This window comes from Toxotes jaculatrix, chromosome 5 (assembly GCF_017976425.1).
Source record: "Toxotes jaculatrix isolate fToxJac2 chromosome 5, fToxJac2.pri, whole genome shotgun sequence".
NCBI lineage: Eukaryota > Metazoa > Chordata > Actinopteri > Toxotidae > Toxotes > Toxotes jaculatrix.
The window spans coordinates 5,077,876-5,100,179 of NC_054398.1; the positions used below are offsets into that span (position 1 = coordinate 5,077,876).

Here is a 22,304-nt window from a genome sequence, read left to right on the forward strand (position 1 = left end):
CCTGCAACTCTTCCGCTGACGCACACACACAGACACACACACACCTAATGCTGTCTTAACACAGATACTTCCTCTCCTGCGCACAAACTCATTTACATACACACGTGAGCACAAACATATATTATCCTCTTCGCACTCTCTCTCCTGCTCTCACACTTACACACGACGACCGATTTACACGCAAATTCCCAAACCACTCACACACACATACACACACTTGCACACAAATCCAAACACAGTATCTTCTTCATACAGACATTTTATCACACGTACTTTGGCACTCTGAACAAGCCGTACTGTATGCGTGCGCACACACACATAAATCTTCAAATGTGCACCTTCCCTGCTTACGCACACTGACTGATTTAGACATACTCTCACACAGACACTCAATCATCGATGGTATCTTCCTCTCACATACACGCTGCCACTTATAAGCACAGATTTTTACACTCACACCGGTGTTTTTGTACACACCCGCGCAGATACGCATGCATGCAGAAGGAGCCGTTCTGCGGTGTTCAATCAGACTTAGTATGGCTCTAATCCTAATCTCCAGGAAAGTCTCTCCTCAGGGCTGTGGGAGCTGGAGGAGAGAGCAACATTTCTCTGTTACACACAAAGAGGCAGCCTGCTACTGCTGATGGGCTGTTTGTGAAAGCCTCATTTCAGCTGAATTATGCTGTTATTCATATCTTAGGTTTGAGATCATTCAGAGCTGTGTAGAGCATAACTGGTTGCAAGGGATTTTGGTGAGTTGAGAGCAGAGTGTAAGAAGTACAGAAAACCTGCAGTAGAAACAGAGAGTGTCTGTTGTGTAAATTGTCCCTTTGGTACTGATGGAATGATAAATAATAAAATATAGTAGGTCTGCAGCATTTTAACTCACCTTGTATTGAAGGTGAACTAAAAATCACAACACAATACTCCCTGTGGATTCATGGAGAAAACAAGGAAAGCACAGACAAATGTATGTTATACAGACAGTATGAGTGAAGAGTCAGAGCTGCTGGTTTCTGCCCGCTCTATGCTCTAATTTATAACATTATTCAGATATCATTCTCACAACAGATCTCAGGTTTCATTTCATTTTATTATTTTATTTAAGCAGCTAAATCTGCAACTATCAAATAATTTCATCAGTAATATGATGATTTTTCTGAATTAATAGTTTGGTCTGTAAAATGGAAGAAAAACTTTGAAGTATCTCTGTTGTAATTTCCCTCAGCCTAGAGAGATATGGTCAGATTTCGTCTTTTATTCAACCATCAGCATTTTTTGCTTAAAAATGACTGAAACAAGTCATTTTAAGATGACATTTGAATTCAAATAGCGTCTGTTCTGATTGGGTTTCATGATCAGTTCTTTTATCCTACTGTTACATAAATTAGGATTGTGATTATTAATTGTATGGAGGTGAAGTTGCCTGTTCTTTAATGGCTCACACCTTAAACATTTCCACAGAAGCTATTTTATCCATCCAGAATTATCTTGTCAAATTTATACAAAATTTTAGCAGCATTTAGTATAATGTCAGATACAGTCAGTTTCTCTCAGCACCGGTGGGAAAAAAATGGTGATGTAGAATCAACTGCAGTTAATTCGAGAGAAGGAGAGTTTGTTTGGTTATGGCATATTGTTGCACTGATGGAATTTGCACTGTGGAAATAAAAAATCTGACAACAATACACAATACTGACAATATTCAGTTTGTTATTTAAACACAAATATTCTCATATTGATCATATTACTTGTTGCAAATTAAGATAAGAGCAGATCAAATAAAAAGGGAAACGTTTTCCTAAATTATGATCACATATGCTTTAATTACTTTAATAATGAAATACACATTAATTATAATTGAAGTCCAGTCTCCAGTATAACCCTGTGTCTATCTACAGTTGAGGTAACTATAGGCCACTACTTATGAATATATAATACATATATTGAAGGCAGAATAAAATTAACCACATTTTTTTAAAAAATGATAATTTTAATACCTCTTTTCTGGATATGACATATTCATACAGCTACTGTGAGTCATCACCAGCGTATGCTTGACATTTTATTGTTTTGTCTTAAAAACATAGAGTGGCTCTAATGTGTTGAATAACACTTGTCATGAAAGACACAACTGTACACAACAACATATCTCAAAAAACAGACTCTCCCTCTGTAGAAGTCAGGCGGTGGACAGCAGCTCCTGGCTGTCACTGTGAAAACCTCTGAGTAAAACAGAGAATAAACTCAGGGAGCTGTTCACACAGGGTTTGACACACTCATCCGTCCAGCCTTCCCCTCCATCCATCTCTCGAGCTGTTTAATTGCAAATGAGTCTGAGAGGCCCTGGCGTGTGAATTGGCTGATACTTGACAGGACACAGCTGAGAAAACTCCAATGCGAATGTCAGCACGTCAGTTATTTGACAGTAATGTAGCAGTAGAGGAATCCCTCTAATTTGCTGCAGTCACAGGCGTTTTCTGCCACATTGCTGCTCTGAAACATACAGTAATGGGATGCTGCTCTGTCCCCTCCACTTTCATTTTTTTACTCTTTACTTGCTCGTTGAAACTGTGTTTGCCATGTTGTGTTTAGTCCTCTTGTGTGTTAGCAATTACTAATAGCTTGAGGTGAGGAGTAAGTTGGAAAGAGAACGGTGTTGTCTCCCACTGTCATCGAATTCACAGCCATCAAACTAATAATGTCTGTCACTGAGGAGGGCACTGAAGGGAAAATGCTGTAATAGTTTCACTTATATACACAACAGGAAAAAAATGGAGAATACAGTCGTTTCTTCTCTCGCAGTGTGTACGTTCAGGCCTGTGTGCAAGCAGTGCATTGTTGTATTTTGTAGTTCATTAAATTCCCTAGTGGTAAACCATGTGATTTTCAGCATGCTTCTTCCATGTATACACTTGTACCGCTTGTAGGAAAATCCTAATCCTAATAAAAAAAAATTCTCAGGTGTCCTTACCTATTTGGGTAGAGGCTATAATCCATTTAATTGTAATAAAACACTGTAAAAACATCAGTGGCATCGGTAGCAGACTAAATAGACTAAAGACAAAATTGTAAAAAAAAAAATAAAATAAAATAAAATAAAATAAAATAAAATAAAATAAAATAAAATAAAAAAATCCAAGTGTGTTTAGTAGTCTCTGTGGCAGCCCTGTCTAAGAGATATCAGTGGGCCTGCTTTCTGAAACCAGGCCTGGGAGTGCTGTTCGGCGCTGAGTGCCTGTTGGTTGGGTAATTAAAGTAACTCGGCCATGCACAAGCTGAAAACGCATCTTGGGCCTCGTTCAGTTTAACCTGTCTCGGGGCAAAGGAAGCCGAGGTTATTGTGAGTGTTTGAGGGCGATCATAGTCACGACCACAGAACCAAGCGAAAAGAAAAAAACTCTGAACTGAACTATGGTGGATGTGATTCACTGACTGCTTGTGTGTTGTGCAGTGGCCGTTATTGATTGTGACAAAAAGGATATGAAGAGATAATTTCCTGCCTATAAAACTGGATAGTGAAACACAGCTAATGATAGTTCCCTCCTTTGTTGTGTTCCCTTCGAGGTCAGCACTGCCAAGATGATTTGAGGTTAAGCTGTGTACACACTGTGTGTTTTTATTTATCTTGTGCGACTTAGTGTCCTGTTGTTAGATTTCTATGGCAGTGGAGTTGCTGTTTAAAGATGGAGGACGGCACCATGGCTGACTAACCTGTTCTCAAGCCAAACAGGAAAATTATTAGAACAATTTGTATTTCTGCTGTGCTCTATTGTAACCTTTATTGTTATTGCAATTATTTGGTTTCCAAGAGAGGTAAATAAAAGTTCCAGTATACCCTTCACCCCTTAATGCTATCACGTTGTTTCATTTCCAGAAACCGTGATTATGGGAAAGAAGCATTTGTCCACCTGGCACCCTGATCCAAGAGCAGTGTGCAATATGGGTCTCTTTTCACACATATGTCGTTCCAGGACTAACACACATAAACAAAATACAGAACAACACGCAACAGCACCCTAATTCTGTCACCCCACATCTCTGTGTCCGTCACTCCTGCTGCTCCTGCTGCTCTTTATACTCTGCCCCCTCTCTCTCCTCCCATTCTTTACCTCATTTGCCCAATTTTTCTCTCTTGTACTTACACATCTAAAAGCTTTCCTCTCTCTTACAGCGTCTCCATTTTCTCTTTCCTCAGTGGTTGTCCATATTGAACCAGGGTATTGTTGTTTTATTACACTACTACAGGCTTCAAACAAAGAGAGAAAGAGAAGGAGCGAGATGGTTTAGACTATCTTTAAGCTGATATGAGGGAGGCGGAGTTTCTGGGTCGGGTTCTTGTCAGCACACAAACTGCTTTTCAGCGCCTGAGGGAAAGCTTGTCACTATTAATCTCATATTATGTTCGGCTGTGTGTCTCTGCGTGTGTGTGTGTTATGGGCGCATGTGTTGAAAATGTGTGTGTGTGTGTGTTCATATTTGTATATACTGTATGTTCTCACAGTGTCACCCTGTGGTCATCTGTCTTAAAAATATGCCTCTGTATGATTTTGGGGGCCAGACACGGCTGCGCCACAGTATTTATTTATTTTTTTTTTAAATTTGTCCTCAGATGAAAACCTTGTTTTTCCAAGAATTAAGAAAAATGATCTCTCGCTTAAGGGCTTTGAAGTTTTGAAGTTGCATTATTTTTAATGTGTTTGATGGATAAGGAAGGTTGTTTAGTGGACAGATAACGAGATGTTCCAGCTCAGACACCGTCAAAACAGCTCCAGTTTCCTCTTTTTTTCAGTTTGTTGAAAATATCAGCTGTGTGAATATTGTGTTTCATGCTTAACAGACATTTTATGTTTTTATTTATTAATCATTTATCAGTTTATCAGTTATCATGGTGTTCTTTGTCATGTTTTTGTGTTGTCCATCTGACCCATGCTTGCGAACATGATATCCCAGGAATGCCTGTGTAAATCTTCTGTAGGGATGGGAATTGATAAGATTATCAATTCCTTCCTCTCCACCATGACTCCTTCCTGCTTTCAGCAGCGTAGACGCGTGAGTTTGATGTTATTGTTTTGCAGTGCGCAGCTCTCAGAAAAACATGCCAGCACTGATCATCTCAGAGGCGTATGATTCTAATGGTTCAAGCAATTTGGAATTGGTTGTCAATTTCCATCCCTAATCTTCTGTTCTGCCGGGTTGAAGATGTGTGTAAAGATCCATATCAGAAGCATTTTCTACTGTCATGGCCACAGCAGTGTTGATGTACACTGCACCTTTACTGGTTGACAGATGTGTACGACCTCAAGGCTTTAATTCTAGTTGGAAATGAAAGCATTATGCTGTTTTACATAATCTTCTTAGTTACTGCACTTTTTAATAGAGAAACAAACCTAAACCTACCAAACCATCAGTGGCTCCAGCTAAGTGATGGAGGCATTAATGAGAGCAGCATATTGGGTGCTAACATTAAATTCCACGTCTCACGTCTAGACGTTATTCAATAGAGTTTAATTGGATAACAAATTAAAACCCACAACTTGTGTAGATGTCAGACCCATCAGAGTAAACTGTGGCACAGAGGGTAAATAATAAAACTGAGCTCCTGTGAATTCATTTTATATCAGAAGACATTCCTCACTGGATGACCTCTAATGCACCATTTCTCTGTACTTCTGTAGGTTGGCATCGACTTCACAGCATCCAATGGGAACCCTCGAGAGCCGTCCTCCCTCCACTACATCAACCCCCTGGGCAGCAATGAGTATCTCGCTGCCATCTTAGCTGTGGGACAAATCATACAGGACTATGACACGTGAGTATCTAGTTCAGCCTTCTTGGTTGTAGCATTGTTTTTAAACAGCTAGGACTAGGTTGATGAGGTTAGTTGATGTTGTAATGTTTGGTTTTCTGAGTGATCACAGTTACGATTAGACTCCTCAAAGACTGACAGCATGGAATGGACCAGGGACCAGAGAAAGACACTGATCTGTTGGTTTTGCAGTGTCTCTGCAAACACCAGCGTCACTGTGGGGTTTGCAGAACGACTCAGACTGGTTTATCAGTTCCCTAATATCTGTCTTAATCCCATCACCCACCCATGCTCCTCTGTACAGAGGTTTAGCATGGGCGTCAATGGTGCGCACAACCATCTGTTGTTCATTAGTTTATATGTTACAAAGACCTTGGTTTGTGACACTGAAAACATACTGAGACCATCAATAATACATTTATTAAATACATTATACATATATTTATAAATAATTTTTAAGATCATTCTTAACAACAATTACTTAAAAAAACAGAAACTTCAGAATTTTTTGTATCCTGCCCATCAGTCTGTTTTCTTAGTGAGAAGCCATTTTACACTATTTCTTTTTTCTACCAGTTTTCTCCTTTTTTTTTTGTTTAATCTGCAAATGTCTTTGAATACGTCTTTGTGGGAAAGAGGTAACGGGATTTCCTCTGCTGTCTAAATCCAGCTCGTTGAATTTGGATGAAAAAAAAAAAGGTTTAACTTACGTTCCAATCTGTTGTCATGGTTTCCTCCTCAGCGACAAAATGTTTCCTGCTCTGGGATTTGGAGCCCAACTCCCACCAGACTGGAAGGTATGTGAGTGTTTGTCAGTGATGTTGTTGTTATTGTTATTGTTTTTGTTTAGTGTGTGTGCTTGTGTGCATACCTGTGTGCGGGTGTGTGTGTGTGTGTATGTATGTATGTGTGTCATCTGTGTACTGTATGTAGGTGTGTGTTGGTAAGTGTGTGGGTCATATGCAATTGTGCAGTTAAAATTGCATATCATACATACATTTTACAAACACACACACACACAGACAGACTGTAAGCCTTATACATGCATATTCACATGATTATGCAACTGTCAACCCATCTGTGTTGCCATGGCACTGAGCTGATTAAAAGGACAAAGGAGAGAGAGCAGCAGTACACAGAGAGATGGAGAGAGGGTGGGAGGGAGAAGGTGTGGGAGAAATGGACAGTATTTCTCACCAATATTTTACAGTGTAGTGCAGGATGAACATCAAGTTTACTGTCTGTTTTTTTTTTTTTTTGGTCTCCTCAGGTGTCACATGAATTTGCCATCAACTTTAACCCCACCAACCCCTTCTGTTCAGGTGAGACACTGTGTAGTTTTTACAAATGTCACTGATGATCCTGCTGCAACCTTTGGACGCTAGTGTTGCAATGACAAAAAGGCTGCAACCGCCGCATGACAGCTGAAACAGTCAGACATAAGGCTGCAATAATGTTGAGACGTTGTGGACATGAACAGACTAGAAGGACAGAACTAAAACACCATTGCTGTAAAACTAAAGTTTTCTTCAGTTTAACAAGAATGTCAGATGCACAGTAACAAGTAAAAAGAAAAAAAAAAGAGACATGCCATCTCCAGATCATGTGACAGCAGCAGGTGCTGCACTGCTCTGTGAGTATCTTGCTGAGTCTGAGTAAATAACAGCTTCACACTTCACCTACACTTTCTACTTAAGACTGACTTGGCAGTGTAAACGCCAGTGCACAAACAGTTGCTCCTGACAGTTCAGGCCAGGGAAAGATCCAGATAAGTGCATTCATATTTAATTATTAGAACACAGCTCTAAAGAGGTTAAATGCCTGGGACCTCCCACCAGTCGGTCACAGCTGAGGAAGCTTTTTGGATCAGAGACAAAAATGTATCAACAGAAAGTGAAAGTAGCTGCTTGAAGAAGATAAAGTAGATAAAGTTTTCGGGGTTTCAAAGCTTGCAGCGTGCTGCATGCTATTAATGTACACCTGATAAAATCATTTACGCTCAGCACTTTCATCCGTGCAAGCACAGGGATTGCAGTATAAGTCGTTTGGTTGGTCTTCCTAAATTTTGTATAGACTTTCATGGTCCCTAAAGGATGAATCATATTTGGCAGTACTCTGAAGTCTAGCAGCCCCAGCAGGTTGATATTTTTGGCTTTTCATGAAATATCTTGTCAGCTATCGGATGGAGTGCCAAGAAATTAGGTACAAATATTCACGGTTCCAAGATGATGAATCCATAATGACTAAGGATCAGCTGACTTTTCCTGTAGTTCCACCGTGAGGTTGAACTGTGGTTTTGAGTGAAATGTCTCAACGACTGTTGAATGGATTGCCATGAAATTTGGAACAGGCATTCACGTCCGCCTCAGGAATTATTATCAACACTTTTCATCTAGCACCATCATCTGGTAAAATCAATGGGATTCCCATCAGCCCCAACCGTACTGTGTGTTTTGTGCTGATTAGCAAATATTAGCCTGGTAACACGCTAAACTGAAATGTTGAACATAGTAAACATTATACTTGCTCAACATCATTTGCAACACCGTTTTAGCATTTAGCTAAAAGCACTACTGTGCCTAAGTAGAGCCTCACAGGGCTTCTAGCATGGCTGCAGACTCTTAGTCTTAAATATAAGTGGTAGTAAAAGATTACTTTCCATAAACACTGCACACTGTCTACATTTCCTCACCTTCGCATTTAGTTCAATTGAAACAGATTTGTAAACCCTCAGTGTCCTGCACCTGTTTTAATATTAAAAAGTAAGAACTCCTTAATATGGTGCATTCGCATCTGTTAACGCACCATTAGCATTTTGAAATGTGTAGGATGCAAATGTGTTTATTGACAAATGCAAACGACTTGAGTAACAGCTGCTGAGAGCACAACTGCGAGACCCAGGATTGAATTGTGTAACACATATTTTAGCCTGACGGAGGCAGGAGGCTATGCTAAATAAGTGCATTTATACTCAGCCTGCTGCCAGTGAAGACCTGTGTCAAACATTAAGTTCTGCTTCTCCGTTATTAAAACATCCGCCTTCACTAACACCCTCCATTTTTAAGGTTAGCAGCAGCTTCTCTACAAAGTGTGTGAGAGGCCATTACAGCTCATCTTTTCTTTGATAGGCCAACACGTCCTCAAGTGCACTCGTAAAGAAAAGAATGAGGTCACACAATTAAACCTGATTTGAAGGCCTGCAGACACAAAGTGCTGCTCTAAGTGCTGCATAAAACCTTTTTATATAATCTGCAATATTCAGCCATTCAAACACCAAATGGTTGTTTTGTTCACATATATTTATACTGTATATTAGGGATGGGCCGATGTGTTTTTTGTTTTGATAGGATTTGATACACAATACGCAGTCTGGAACTGGTTGGATGTAATATGTAAAAAAACACAACCATACATGCAAAAGATATTGCTCAAAAATATTATATCTTCTAATAATAAAAAACGATAAATTCTCAGAATAAATTAGGTAAATTAAAGTGTAAATTTAAATTTAATTATATCTGTAATTAAAAATCAGACCCTAACTTGAGAAACAAATGGATGGAACCTGGAGTTTCAGCTCCAACATTGTGAGCAACTTTCTAAAGCCCCTGCATTTGACTACAGAAAATGGCTGTAGCTCGGTTGCAGTGAAGTTGCCAGTTGCTTTGTGTTTGAATTTAAATTCCGTCTCTCTGTCTTTCTTGGTCTCCAGGTGTGGAAGGTATTGCCCAGGCCTACTCTGCTTGTCTCCCTCACATTCGTTTCTACGGCCCAACGAACTTTGCTCCGATCATCAGCCACGTAGCACGTTTTGCCGCCCAGGCCCTGCAACAAGAGAAAGCAGCGGTAGGTGACAGTAACTAGCCTGTTTATCTTCTTTTCCACATTATTTTTCATTTGAACTCGAAGAAAGATGAACCCACTGAACCCACCACCAAACCACTTCCTAATATCCATCGCCACTGACGCACCAACAAAAATATTCAAACTTTAGCTTCAGTCACATTAACAGCTCACAGAAAGAGCAGGTGAGATGAATGAGTGTCATTATCATGTCTTCAAAATTGCAGTGCATTGCTGCACTTAATCATTTTATTTATTTTGTGTTTTGTTTGTTTGGATATATGTCTGGCTGTCATAGTTATCAAAATGTTTTGTATACAGATATATACAATCAGCTCACCACACTGAAAAGCTCTAATATTTTCTTAGAAACTTAGTAATCAGAGGGTTTGAAGATTCAGAAACATTTAAAAACACAAGTTATCTCATCAACTATTTAAAAATCTGTTCTCATTTCTAGGCCAGCAATCCAATTTAAGCAAAGTTGGGGCACTGACCGACTTAACTCCTTTGTATAAAAGGTCAGATTCTTTGGCATCTTTTTCATTGAAGCGTGTGTTCGGACGACACTCAGGTGGATTTGATCTCCTCATCAGAGGCTCGTTTAGGTCACTCAACTTGCAGCCAGCGCTCACCTGTTATAAATAAGGCTGTGCCTCATTTAGCCCTAAATGTGGACTTCTGAGATAGTCTTCATTTGTACAATGCAAATGATACCTAACTTACTTTATTCACCAGCAGTAGAACAGCAGTCATTAGTGAATACCTGTCAGGACGGTTTGTACTCATAATTTATCTGCTCTGTTTAGCAGCTTGATGGCTGACAGGACAAACAAGTGTGTGCATCTGTTGGTTTGGACTCCTGGCATGTTGACCAGAGTGCCAGGGAGGAGGGTGACAGACTGGAGTGACAACTTCTGTCCTCATGCCACTTTGCAGCTGAGACACTGACCAGGCATTTCACACATTTTTGGGCTTAACAGCATGATAGGGAGGCTTCCTCCATCTCATTTTCTCCTTTTCGTTCTAATGGCACGGCTCTAGTGACGGCAGCGTCTGTAGGTCTGTCGGTCCACCGCTGGCTTATACTGAAATATCAACAGGTGGATTGTCATAAAATTTCCTGTTCCCCAGCATGAATTAGAATAATTTTGATGATCCCCTGACACTTCTTGTAGTTCCATTATCAGATCAAATTTATACTTTGTCTGTTACCTGCTAAACTACTGACATTCGCATCAGCCTCAGCTGAACTTTATGTTTAATAATAAGTAGGAAATCTTAGCATACTGACACACTAAACTGAAATGGTAAATGTGGCAAACATTAGATCTGCCAAACGCTGTCATTGGGATGATTGCTGGTTTCCTAAAACACAACCTGGAGCTATTTTTCATATATACATTCTCCCTTGTAACAGTTCCACTGTGCAGTTGTCCTTTCACTATAATGAGATTCAAAAAACATGTGTTAAGCTTTATACATGAAAAGATTAGATGATAAGATTAGTGGCACATGTGTAGTAATCTGTAAGAGTCAGAAGAGCCAGTCCCAGTGGAGCTTGTTTTCGATTTGACCTCAGTTTTAGTCCAAATGAATTGCAGCATACTGTATTTCCAACTGGTGAACCGCTGGATTATTTATCTGACGCAGTAATACATAAAATCCAAATTAAGAGCAAGCCTGAGGCTCTGTCTCACACCCATGAAGGCTTTCTATTTTCATACCACTTCTCATTAGGAAGCCATATAGTATTCCTCGATCTGTGTGACAGTCTCATTCAGGTAGGACTTGCAAGAACGTCCTTTTAGGCTGCGTTTAAATTGACCATAACACACCTGTCCGTCATGTTGTAGTTATTGTTGTAGTTCACTGTGACAGTGGTTTGGCTTGTGCCATCCACTTATATGGTAAACCAAGTTTCCCAGATTTCGTTGACTGCAGTATCATTGACAACACTACTCATAATGCTGATCGGCTAGTTTTGTACATTATGGCGTGTGGATGTGGAATCGTGTGTAATGATTTGATCTGTTTTTGGCAAACTCACTGTTTTTCTTAATTGTTGATTCTGCTAAAGGCAGAAAAAATCCACTTCATCCGTCTCCAGTATTCAATTACATCAATGATTGACAAACTATAGCATCTGTTCCTTCTGCAGAGACTCGATGGCATGCTCTCTGTTGGACTCCGTGGCATGTTTCCTGTAGCCCTTATTCAGAAATGTTGAGTTGGAGCTCCAAATTTTAGGCATAAATAGCACAATTCGGCTCTGACCGAATATTCCAGGCAGTCTCTGTCAAGAAACCATGAGCACACGAATTAACACTTTTCCCCTGAAATGGATTTGTGTATTTTTCTAATTTCACTTGTGCAGGGCTGTTAGTGCCAAGGTCGTCTGGCACAGTTCATATTGGAGCTCCCGCAAAAGGTGCTCGACACCCTGTGAACCGCATGAACCCACTGAACCCACCACCAAACCACTTCCTAATATCCATCGCCACTGACGCATCAACAAAAATATTCAAACTTTAGCTTCAGTCACATTAACAGCTCACAGAAAGAGCAGGTGAGATGAATGAGTGTCATTATCATGTCTTCAGAATTGCAGTGCATTGCTGCACTTAATCATTTTATTTATTTTGTGTTTAGTTTGTTTGGGTATATGTTTGGCTGTCATAGTTATCAAAATGTTTTGTATACAGATATATACAATCAGCTCACCACACTGAAAAGCTCTAATATTTTCTTAGAAACTTAGTAATCAGAGGGTTTGAAGATTCAGAAAAATGTTTAAAAACACAAGTTATCTCATCAACTATTTAAAAATCGGTTCTCATTTCTAGGCCAGCAATCCAATTTAAGCAAAGTTGGGGCACTGACCGACTTAACTCCTTTGTATAAAAGGTCAGATTCTTTGGCTTGCATCTTTTTCATTGAAGCATGTGTTCGGACGACACTCAGGTGGATTTGATCTCCTCATCAGAGGCTCGTTTAGGTCACTCAGCTTGCAGCCAGTGCTCACCTGTTATAAATAAGGCTGTGCCTCAGGTTTCCAGCAGATCATTGTTTCTAAGTAGCTCTGTGATAGTGGGAAGAAAGACATCAGAACTAAGGGGAAGTGTCAGAAGTCAGATTGTTATTCTAACTAAAGAGGGGGCTTTCTCAGCTTCAAGTCATATGTAGACTAAAGCTTTCTGAGCATGAAACTCTAAAACACTGTGCAGAAACTGGATCAGTTGGATCCAAAGCACAATCAGGCAGAACAAAAGTGACCACACCATCAGAAGATCAATACACCAAGCATCACAGACACATTTGCTAAATAAAGAACGCAAGGCTCCAATCAGCACAAGTACTGTCAAAAGAAGGCTGTCTTCTAATGATCTCTGAGGACGAGTAGCTGTTTCTAAACCACTTCTCAAGGGGGGAAACAAGGCCACATGCTTGGAGTGGGCTAAGAAATACCAGCATTTCACAGTGGATGACTAGGGGAAAAAAAAAAAAAAAAAAGTTCTGTGTACTGATGAATCAAAGTGTGAGATGTATGGCAGTAACAGAGGGGTGAGACGAACAGGAGAGAGAACGACACCACAGTGTATCAAACTGCATATTTAATATTTAAGGGGTGTTTTGCCTACTCTGGAGTTGGACACCTTCACCAAAGTGAATGTGCAATCACTGCTGCAGCTCCTGCTGCTGTAGCTTCTAAATCCTCCACCTGGGGACCCAAATAAGAGCATTTGCCTGTTGGCCACAGACTTGCTTACCATGAGGCAGCAGTGGTTAGCATTGGCTAAGGTTCAAACCCCAGCAAGGCTCACTGGTGCAGCAGCAGAATCATGGCAAGCCCATGTATCCATTTTAAAATGTCTAATCCATTTTTTTTTTCCAGATTTAGAGATAACAATACAACATGGATGGAAGTAGCCATTCCATGACAAAAAGAAAGAGTAAGCTGTGCCGCTGGAGGAAGCTTTGCCCCATTCACGGTTCATTGTGTTTCAGTTTATGCTTTGCTGCGTGACTACTCTGCAGCTAAAACAACACAACAGTGGGCAGAAACTCACATCAAAGATGCCCAACAGCCTTGGGTAACTTGGGTTAGGAATTAAATGACCTGTAAGGCTCAGCATGATGTTGTACAGATGTGTGATAATCAGAGGAGCTTTGGATCTACAAACTTCCAACATATTGTTCATGTCCGCCCCCCCACCCCCCCCCCTCGTCCAGTGGTACGTCTCCTGCCTAAATCTGAACAGAGTGCTGTAGCTGGGTATCATTATGCTCCCACGGGGCTTTTTGTCCATAATTGTACCCTGTCACCCTGTGGAGAACAAATACATGAGCAAAATACACAAAGGGTTGTACTCATCTGTGTGCCGTGTGCCACAATCCTATTGTTTCTGTAAGGAAATGATTGCAGACCCTTTTCTTGTTTTATATTATAGCGAGTTCAAACAGGGGTGGACCATAGGAAGGAGTAACAGACAATAAGATGTGACAGCCACAGTAGAAGTGTGTGTGGACCACATACTGGGGTAGTGGATGGTGACTGCTGTGTATGTGTATGTGTGTGTGTGTGTGTGTGTGTGTGTTGGGGTAAGTGGGTGGGTAGGTAGTAGGCTGCACAAATCGGCTGCTGCTCTGCCTCACTGTTCCTGTTCCTGGTCCAGATAATGAGACAACCTGTGACTGCAGACTGTGTGACTGTGTACGAACACACTCCTGCTACTGACACACACACACACACACACAGAGGCTACAGGCCAGTGCAGCCTGTGTGTGTCCCAGTGTGTGAGCGACCCTGTCTGTCTGTGTGATAATGATTCTCTAATGAGCGCTGCTGTTAGCACATTAAAGAGACAGGCTTCAGAGCCCTCCCTGTGTGCCTGCGAGTTTCTTTGTGTGCCTATCGTGGAAGTGGAATTTTTGAAGGAAGCACTGAAGTAAAGTCAGAGTCTGTCTTCACCTTGTCTTATCACAGAATAACCATTCACATTCTAGTACGCAGAACTGATCGTGGGTTTTTTTTTGTTTTTTTTTTTTTGTGCATGTGCTCAAATGTAGTCTGTCTCATGTGAGATCACATTTTCAAACTTTAAACCAGGCGCCTGTTAGAACAAGGCAGGTTCAACTCAGTCTGTCTCTCTGTGGGTTACCAGGCATCACCGAGCCTAACACTGGTAATCCTGGATATCTAGTCTCACAAAGCTGGCTCAGTAAAGCCAGGCTTTACCAAACCTGCTCTGAGCACATTCGTAAAAGAGTCAAGGGGCCCTGTTTTTGTGGTATAATGACCATCACAAGCAGCGCTGTGACTGTTGACCGGTGTTTCCCTGACTTTTTTTTTTTTTTTTTTTGCTTTGCCTGTCTCTGTGGTGCATGCTGCACAGATGGGAGAAGAGGCGCAAACAGGTGGGAGGTTCATTCAAATTAGGCAGCAGCGAGTTGTTGGTATTTTGGTGGAAAATGTGCCGTAGATGATGCTCTGAGAATAGACGTCTGTTTCTGGCTTAACGTCGCTTTAAGGCCAGTCTTGTTGTATTGTTTTGCAGCCCACTACTTTACCGTTTTGGTTCACTCTCATCGCTCTGCAGCAGACAACTGCTTCACGAAAAAGCTCCAAAAAACCCCACTGAACACTACCTGCTCAACATCAAATGGCAGACAGACAAAGACCAGCGGTGAACATAGTGGAGCATTTAGAGACGAAACGCGGAGCTAAAAGGAGATTGATTATTGGACTTACATATCAGCTTGCACAGTGATTTTATGTTACACATAAGCGGCTTGAAAATTGATGAATAGAGGTTAAAACAATCGAAATAAAATCCAAAAACACTCAGTTTGGTCCGTTATTTAAATTTTGCCATATTCTTCCCGTGAAAACAGTATTGCTAATTCAGTAATTTATTAATTCAGCACGAAATACGATAATATATATTCAGTATTAGTGTATTTTATTGGTTTCTCCTTTTAAATAAATTTGATGCTGTCAGTTTATGATGAGGAAGACAGTTTTTCTTTTAAAGAATTTTCTTGATTCATTCATGTCAGAATGAAATACAATAAAAAGAGTAGCCTCGTAAAACAGCGTTCAGTCTCATTTACTCTATGTAACTGTGTTTCATCAACAGGGCATGGGCTCCTGAAAATGGTTTAGTTATCATTAGTGTATGTTTGTTTTTTTGTTAATAAAAAATGACAGAATGAGTGCCATCTGTCCACGCAGTCCATTTCCAGACTTGGCCATGAAACGCTCCTCCTCCTTTTTTTATGCAGTATGTACAGACACTAATTTTCATAATCTTCACTTTAGTCCAACAACCCCTCATGCTCTTTGTGCATTCATTATGTTCCTCCATTTGTTAGTGCTTTAATTTGACAGGAAAAAATGTCAACATATATTGACGACAACATGCTATAGGATGTTTGTCATATCCGGAAGCCTGATGTCTTTCCCTCCTGATTCATTGCAAATATTTTTCTGTTTGTACTTTCTTCCTTTTCTCATGATTTCTCATTTCATCTTTCTTCCTCTTCTTCTGTTGAATTCGTTTTTTTGTTTCCATCCATTTTTCTTGCAGGAACAGGTGGTGTGCTTTATCATGTGAATGGAGCTCAACCCACTGTAGAGCAGAGAAGCTTTCATTGTGTCTCTCTGCTTACCATTATTGACAGAATAATCATCGTGATTGCAACTGATTTTCTCATCTTTTTCTCTCGATGCGGATTCTTCTTCGAGTGACTGTGGGATCTGCTTCAAATTTAGCAATGAAAGCTCAGCTGAAAGTCACATTTTCTCTTGTTTCCCTTTCTGTCTTTCCTCCCTCCTTTTGTCATTCTCTCCACATCCCTTCCCCTCCATCATCCCTCTTCCCCTCTGCAGCAGTACTTCACCCTCCTCATTATAACAGATGGTGTCATCAGCGATATGGACGAGACACGTCATGCCATTGTACAGGCGTCTAAGCTACCCATGTCCATCATCATCATCGGTGTGGGAAATGCAGACTTTGCTGCCATGGAGTTCCTAGATGGAGATGGCAGTGTTTTGAGGTCCAACACAGGAGAGGAGGCTGTTCGGGACATTGTGCAGTTCGTCCCTTTCAGGGATTTCCGTAATGTGAGTATTGGTCTTTGCCTGTTAAAAAATGAAAACCAGGGGGCTGACAGGCACCTGAATGCAACTCAAAAAAAAGTGAACTATAACTCCACATACTAAATTATTTGTCCTGCACATAAATATACATTTTGATGACTAAAAAAATAGCAATAGGAAATTGTATTAATCGTCAAAATGAAGAAGCAATCGTGAGCAATGATTGAGCAATGGTGCGAGATTGAGGACATAGTTAAACTGTTGGGGAACCACTGTGAACAGTTACTGTCAATGGAAAGTAACTAAAGCTTGAAAAGTGGTTAAATGTGTTCGATGACGCAACACACTATAATTATCATATTCACAACGTCACTGCTATATTTGCATTCAGCCTAGTATCAGCTGGTTTCAGCCCTTTATCTGTTTGCTTCTCTCCAACAGCTGAATTCCCAATAAAGCTGTTCTCATTGACATGTTTTTTCTGTTTCTGTTGTCAGACAATGCAACAAGTATGAAACAGTGACTGAAACGTGGCTTGGCAACGACTGTGCTGTGAATTCAGCTGTATTTACGTGTAAAATGATCAGTCAGAGAGAAAGTTAGAGGCTCATTCACGTCAGCTGCTGTGCGGTAAAATGAACGAGACACACAGAGGTTCTGGTTTTTAAAAAAACTGGTTCATTTGCATTTATTTCTGAGGATATTCTGAAATGTGTACTTGAAATTCAGGGCTACCAATAATTTTGAGCAGGTCTGTAATGACATGATGTCTGAGAGTGAATGTGTTAGCAAATGGCAGCCTGTTGCTACTCAGAGCCTAGCTGCTCACACACACAGGGTCGGTGGTGAGATGGGGGTAGCTCTCTGTCTGTGTGTGTGCTTGTGTGTGTGTGTGTGTGTGTGTGTGTGTGTGTGTGTGTGTGTGTGTGTGTGTGTGTGTGTGTGTGTGTGTGTGTGTGTGCGTGAGATGTGCTCTGTTGAGCATACTTAGGATTTAAAAAGTGTTCATGTCAATGAGTGTTCATGCATGTGTGATAGCATGCAGGTTAACTAGTGTGTGCATGCTTTCAGACTGTGCACAGGAGGACTAACGTAGTAGATTTTTGTTTTTGTTTTTGTCATTTTTGATTATTGTGTGTGTGTGTGTGTGTGTGTCCGTGTGTGGGCTGGTAGTGGGCGAGCTGACTTCCTTTGTTGTGGGAGGAACAGACAGTGTTTGCTGGCTTCATTTCATTTTGTTGGTGGGAGGGTGAGAGACAGCAACAGACAGGAAGAGGGAGAAATGAAGCAAAGACAGAGAGGAAACGTCTTAATGAGGGTGAGCTGAAAAACAGGTCAACTTTTACTACAAATTACCTTCCTAAGTTTGGTGTAGTTGGAGGGGGTTAGACTGAAAGTTAGCAGCTATTGTTGTTATGGAATTTATTAGCTTATATTAGAAGTTAAGACATCAGCTTAGCACCGATAAGAGACAAGGCCAAACTGATGGATAATGTGCCCTAAAGGAAGCATGTAAAGGGAGAATCAGTCAGGTCCCAAGGTTGCGCCTTGTGGAACTCCACATGCCAGTGAGTCTGGAGGAAAACTGTGTAATGCATCTAAAATTGAATGAGTCAGATCCACGAAGGATCAGTAATCATGCAAGAGTGTTGTAATGCTGCAAGATTTAGATTTAGATTCTCTGTAAGAGCGAGGCTCTGTGTATCGGCTTGTAGGTTCGTTTGGTGATGGCCCGAGCATATCGCCAAACGTATGCAGACACCAAATATTAGAGTCATGCGGTGTGCACTCGTTGAACATTTTATTCAAAAACCATGTGAATTAATCAGCTGCTGAAACATCCTCCGCTGTTCTGGTTTCAGAGCAGAGAGTCTGTCTAAAACGTCACTGTATGCTGAGGCGTTAAGTTTTCCACTTACTTGATATAAGGGGCCTGAACCACACCATGCAAAACAGACAGAGGATACACAAAACAGTGTCCATATAACAGTAGACATACACACAACTAGCAACCGGCTCTAGGCTGCTAAAAGCAGAAGCAACAATCGCCAGTATTCTGATCTTTTCAAGATGCCTGCTAAGGTTCTTTCTTTCTCTCTCAGGCACCCAAGGAGACTCTCGCCAAGTCTGTCCTGGCCGAGCTGCCTCAGCAGGTCACCCAGTATTTTAAACAGCGGAATGTCCCGCCCATCAACCCGGCACCGGAGTGAGGCGCCCCGAACACGATCTGACGAGAGCCCACACGCTGTACAATAGCTCAACAAAACCTCTCCTCTCGTTAACGGCAAACAATACAGAATGAAAGTGTGTGTATCAGCTGTGAACAAAAAATGAGTTGTGGACCAAAAAAAAAAAAACAAAAAAACAAAAAGAAACATTGACGACATCCCTGCCATTATATTTGCAAAGTCTGTACTGGTTAAAGACAGTTTGGTCAGTATCTTAAAGCTACAGATCTGTGATGATAACCTGTAAAGGACCTTACATGTCTAAAGTGATGGCAATGATAATATGAATACGCAGGTAAAACACTGGCCCTTTTTAGAGGAATGAAAAATGTCCTGAATTATCAGGATGTAGTTTTTTTGTTTATGTTTTGTTTTGTTTTTTTTTCTTTTGCATGTGTGTGTCTTGTGACTGATACCATGTGATACATACAACTCCTTGGTGTAAGGTCCCTTATAAGCTGAGCTGTATCAGTGGTTGAATCCTCTCCCGTTGTCTTATGGATCGTTTTCAGGTCTCAGATCAGATGAAGGCTGCTCATGTTGTGTTGGACTCACAGACTGAGCCTGCTGCATCGCCGGGGGGCGGGGGCGTAAATTTACAGGTTTTGATCAGCTGTCATCTTTGACGCAGGTTTTCGCTCCACTATGTTTATTTGATTTAAGACAGTTGAGTGAGAGGAGGATCAGGCCGTAGTGGTGGCTGTAGCACTAACACGGGAGAAGATGTGGGATACTGCGCAGACTCGTTTGGCTGTTAAATATGGGGCCATTTTGTTTGCCTTGTATTTCTTATGACTTTGGTTCATCCTGCATGTTGCCAATATCTACTCACTGTTTACAAACTGATGCTGACGATCACAAACGCATGATTTTTACTTTTTATTTTTCAAATGATGTATTTAATAGAGTTTGTAAATATTTTAATGAGATGATGTTGAAAGTAAAGAAAAGTGTTATGTGGCAGAGAAAGATGCGTCAGAGGAGGCTGTTACTGTCCGAGTCTTACAGAGTGGAAGCAGACGAGAAGTTTCTGATATGCATATATATCGAATGTATATTTATATGATGCTGTTTATGTTCTGATAAGCCAATGTTTCTGACATGTTTTTAATGTACTTTTTATGCAGTGCTGAATTGTGTACTTAAACTGCTACTACGTGTATTACTGTGCATCTTTGTACTAAATGTGATCTTAATTTTATAAAGTTGTGTCCGTGTCCACACTCAGGTTAATAAACTGAAGAAAATGTAAATGTCACGTGTCCTCTGTGTTGATCAAAGATGCAAAAAATGACTTTGAGTGGTCGTGAAACAACCACAAAAAGATGATAAATGTCTACAAAGAGTCGCAAATCAGCCACAAAGAGGCTGCTCCCCCATCCAAGAGTTACTGAGGAGATGGTGAATTACAGCCTGATGCTACCAGACTGAACAGACTGAGTTCAGTTTACACAAAATGTGGAATCAGAGAAGCACGTAAAAGACTGAGAGAAAAAATATTTTCATTCCTACAAAAATAGCACCTTCATCCTACAACCTTTTTAGGCAGAATGTGGATTTCTTAGTGCTCTGGTTTGGTGCTGCCTCCTTTGGCACAAACCACCTTGAATATATTGTAAGAAGTGCCAGACTGAGGAAAAAGAAACGTGGCTGCTGGCGACTTATTTTCATCTGAAAGGCTTGTGTTTGGTGCGGCTCAAAGCTCTGAAACGATATTTTCGTTGCGTATGTTGGTTTTATTATTTGTTGTCATAGCAACTCCTTTCACAGCTACACCAGAGGTACTGGGCTTCATCTGTCGGGTTAAACCGAGAAACCCGCGGCTGCCTTAATGATGTCGGTGAACTGTCCTCAGACAAACCAAAACGCTTGTTACTGGCCATGATCTGCAGCCTCATCATCACTCTGTGTTTACAGAGACTTTGAGCCAGTCTCATACCTTGAGCGACACACTGTCACAGAGACATTTTATACACTAACGACAAATACAAACATTGGGCTGCGTATGTTGATTAATGCCACTATCTCAACCAGAGAACTGAACTCAGCTCCACGTGCACAATTCTCCTGCCAAGGTTTTAATGAGGGCTGAATACACATCCCAGAATCCAATTACCTGAATTAATTTTGATCTAGTACAATTTTACATATTTTATGGCCCATGTGGGTTTGGCTCTGAGCTTTTAATCTCAGATCTTTTAACCCCTTATAAACTGACAGAGTCTCTGTGCTGAGTGACAGCAAAGTGTTCGTCTTCTATCTTTGTCTTTCAAACCTGTTAAAACAACTTTTTCAGTTCAGTACCTCAGCACAGTAAACCAAAGGCGCTGGAATTATATTGCTTTGGTTTCTTCATCATTTTTTTTGTGTAGGTCTTAAACAATCCCCTCAATGCACAGGCAGCAAAATTACACCGGTCAACAAGATAGGAAGGATATGAAAAGCAGTTGATGCCTGAGCTTATTTGATTAGGACTATTTAGATCATTTAATTCTGAGAATATATTTATGTTTTTTTTATATCATGTTGACAGAAAAGACACACCATAAAAACAAATACTCAAATTCACTGCTTTGTTAATTTATCAGTTTCCAGATGTTTTAGTCAAATGATTTTTAGCCACATTTGAAGCAGTCCAGAGATGGCAGTGACTTCTCAGTTCATCACTTTGGTCCAGTATAAATCATAATGTATTAATCATAATCACTTGATGCCCAACTTTTCGTCTCATGCCATCATCAGGTCAAAATTTTAACCCATCAGCCTCAAATGGACTGTGTCTCAGTGCTAATTAGCACATTTTAGCGTTCAAGCACACCAAACCTAGAGTGGTAAACATTAAACCTGATAATCTTCATCATTGTCATTGTGATATGATTGTGCTTTTAGGGCCCTTTTTGTGTGTAGGCTGTGTTTGGAAAATGGGCCTCTTGAGAGGAAGCTCTACGAATAATTAGTCTTCAGAGGTCTGATTTCCAAACAAGGCTTGTTGCAGCACCAGTGACATTTTCTCTACACTGTCATTATGTACTGTCTCCTCCACTGATTTTACACATTAAAGAATGTCCTCACATCTTGGGAAGTAGTGCTGTATTTATGGGAAAAAAGGTGTATAAAACCATTTATGCTGCCTACAAATGGAGCTGTCTGATCAATTGACTTCATGTTGGTTGGGGCTGAGGAAGACAAGTCTGAAAATAAAATTTTAAAAAATCCACTGGTCCCTGAAATTTAAATAAAAAAATCTCAGTACCCTGCAAATGTAATAAATCTTTGTCTTTGTCTCACACACACATAGACACACACAGTAAACACAACG

General features: G+C 40.6%; 1 protein-coding gene across 1 annotated transcript in view; it reads left to right on the top strand.

Moving 5' to 3' along the window:
• The window catches only part of cpne2 (copine II), a 38,538-nt gene extending 19,294 nt beyond the window's left edge, over positions 1-19,244 (top strand). Inside the window, exons 11-16 of the mRNA XM_041037464.1 lie at positions 5,679-5,812; positions 6,552-6,606; positions 7,080-7,131; positions 9,522-9,655; positions 16,545-16,781; positions 18,860-19,244. Of these exons, the coding sequence (XP_040893398.1) occupies positions 5,679-5,812; positions 6,552-6,606; positions 7,080-7,131; positions 9,522-9,655; positions 16,545-16,781; positions 18,860-18,967 (720 nt within the window). The 3' untranslated portion in view covers positions 18,968-19,244. The remainder of the gene's footprint in view (positions 1-5,678; positions 5,813-6,551; positions 6,607-7,079; positions 7,132-9,521; positions 9,656-16,544; positions 16,782-18,859) is intronic.
• Positions 19,245-22,304: the final 3,060 nt, after the last annotated feature.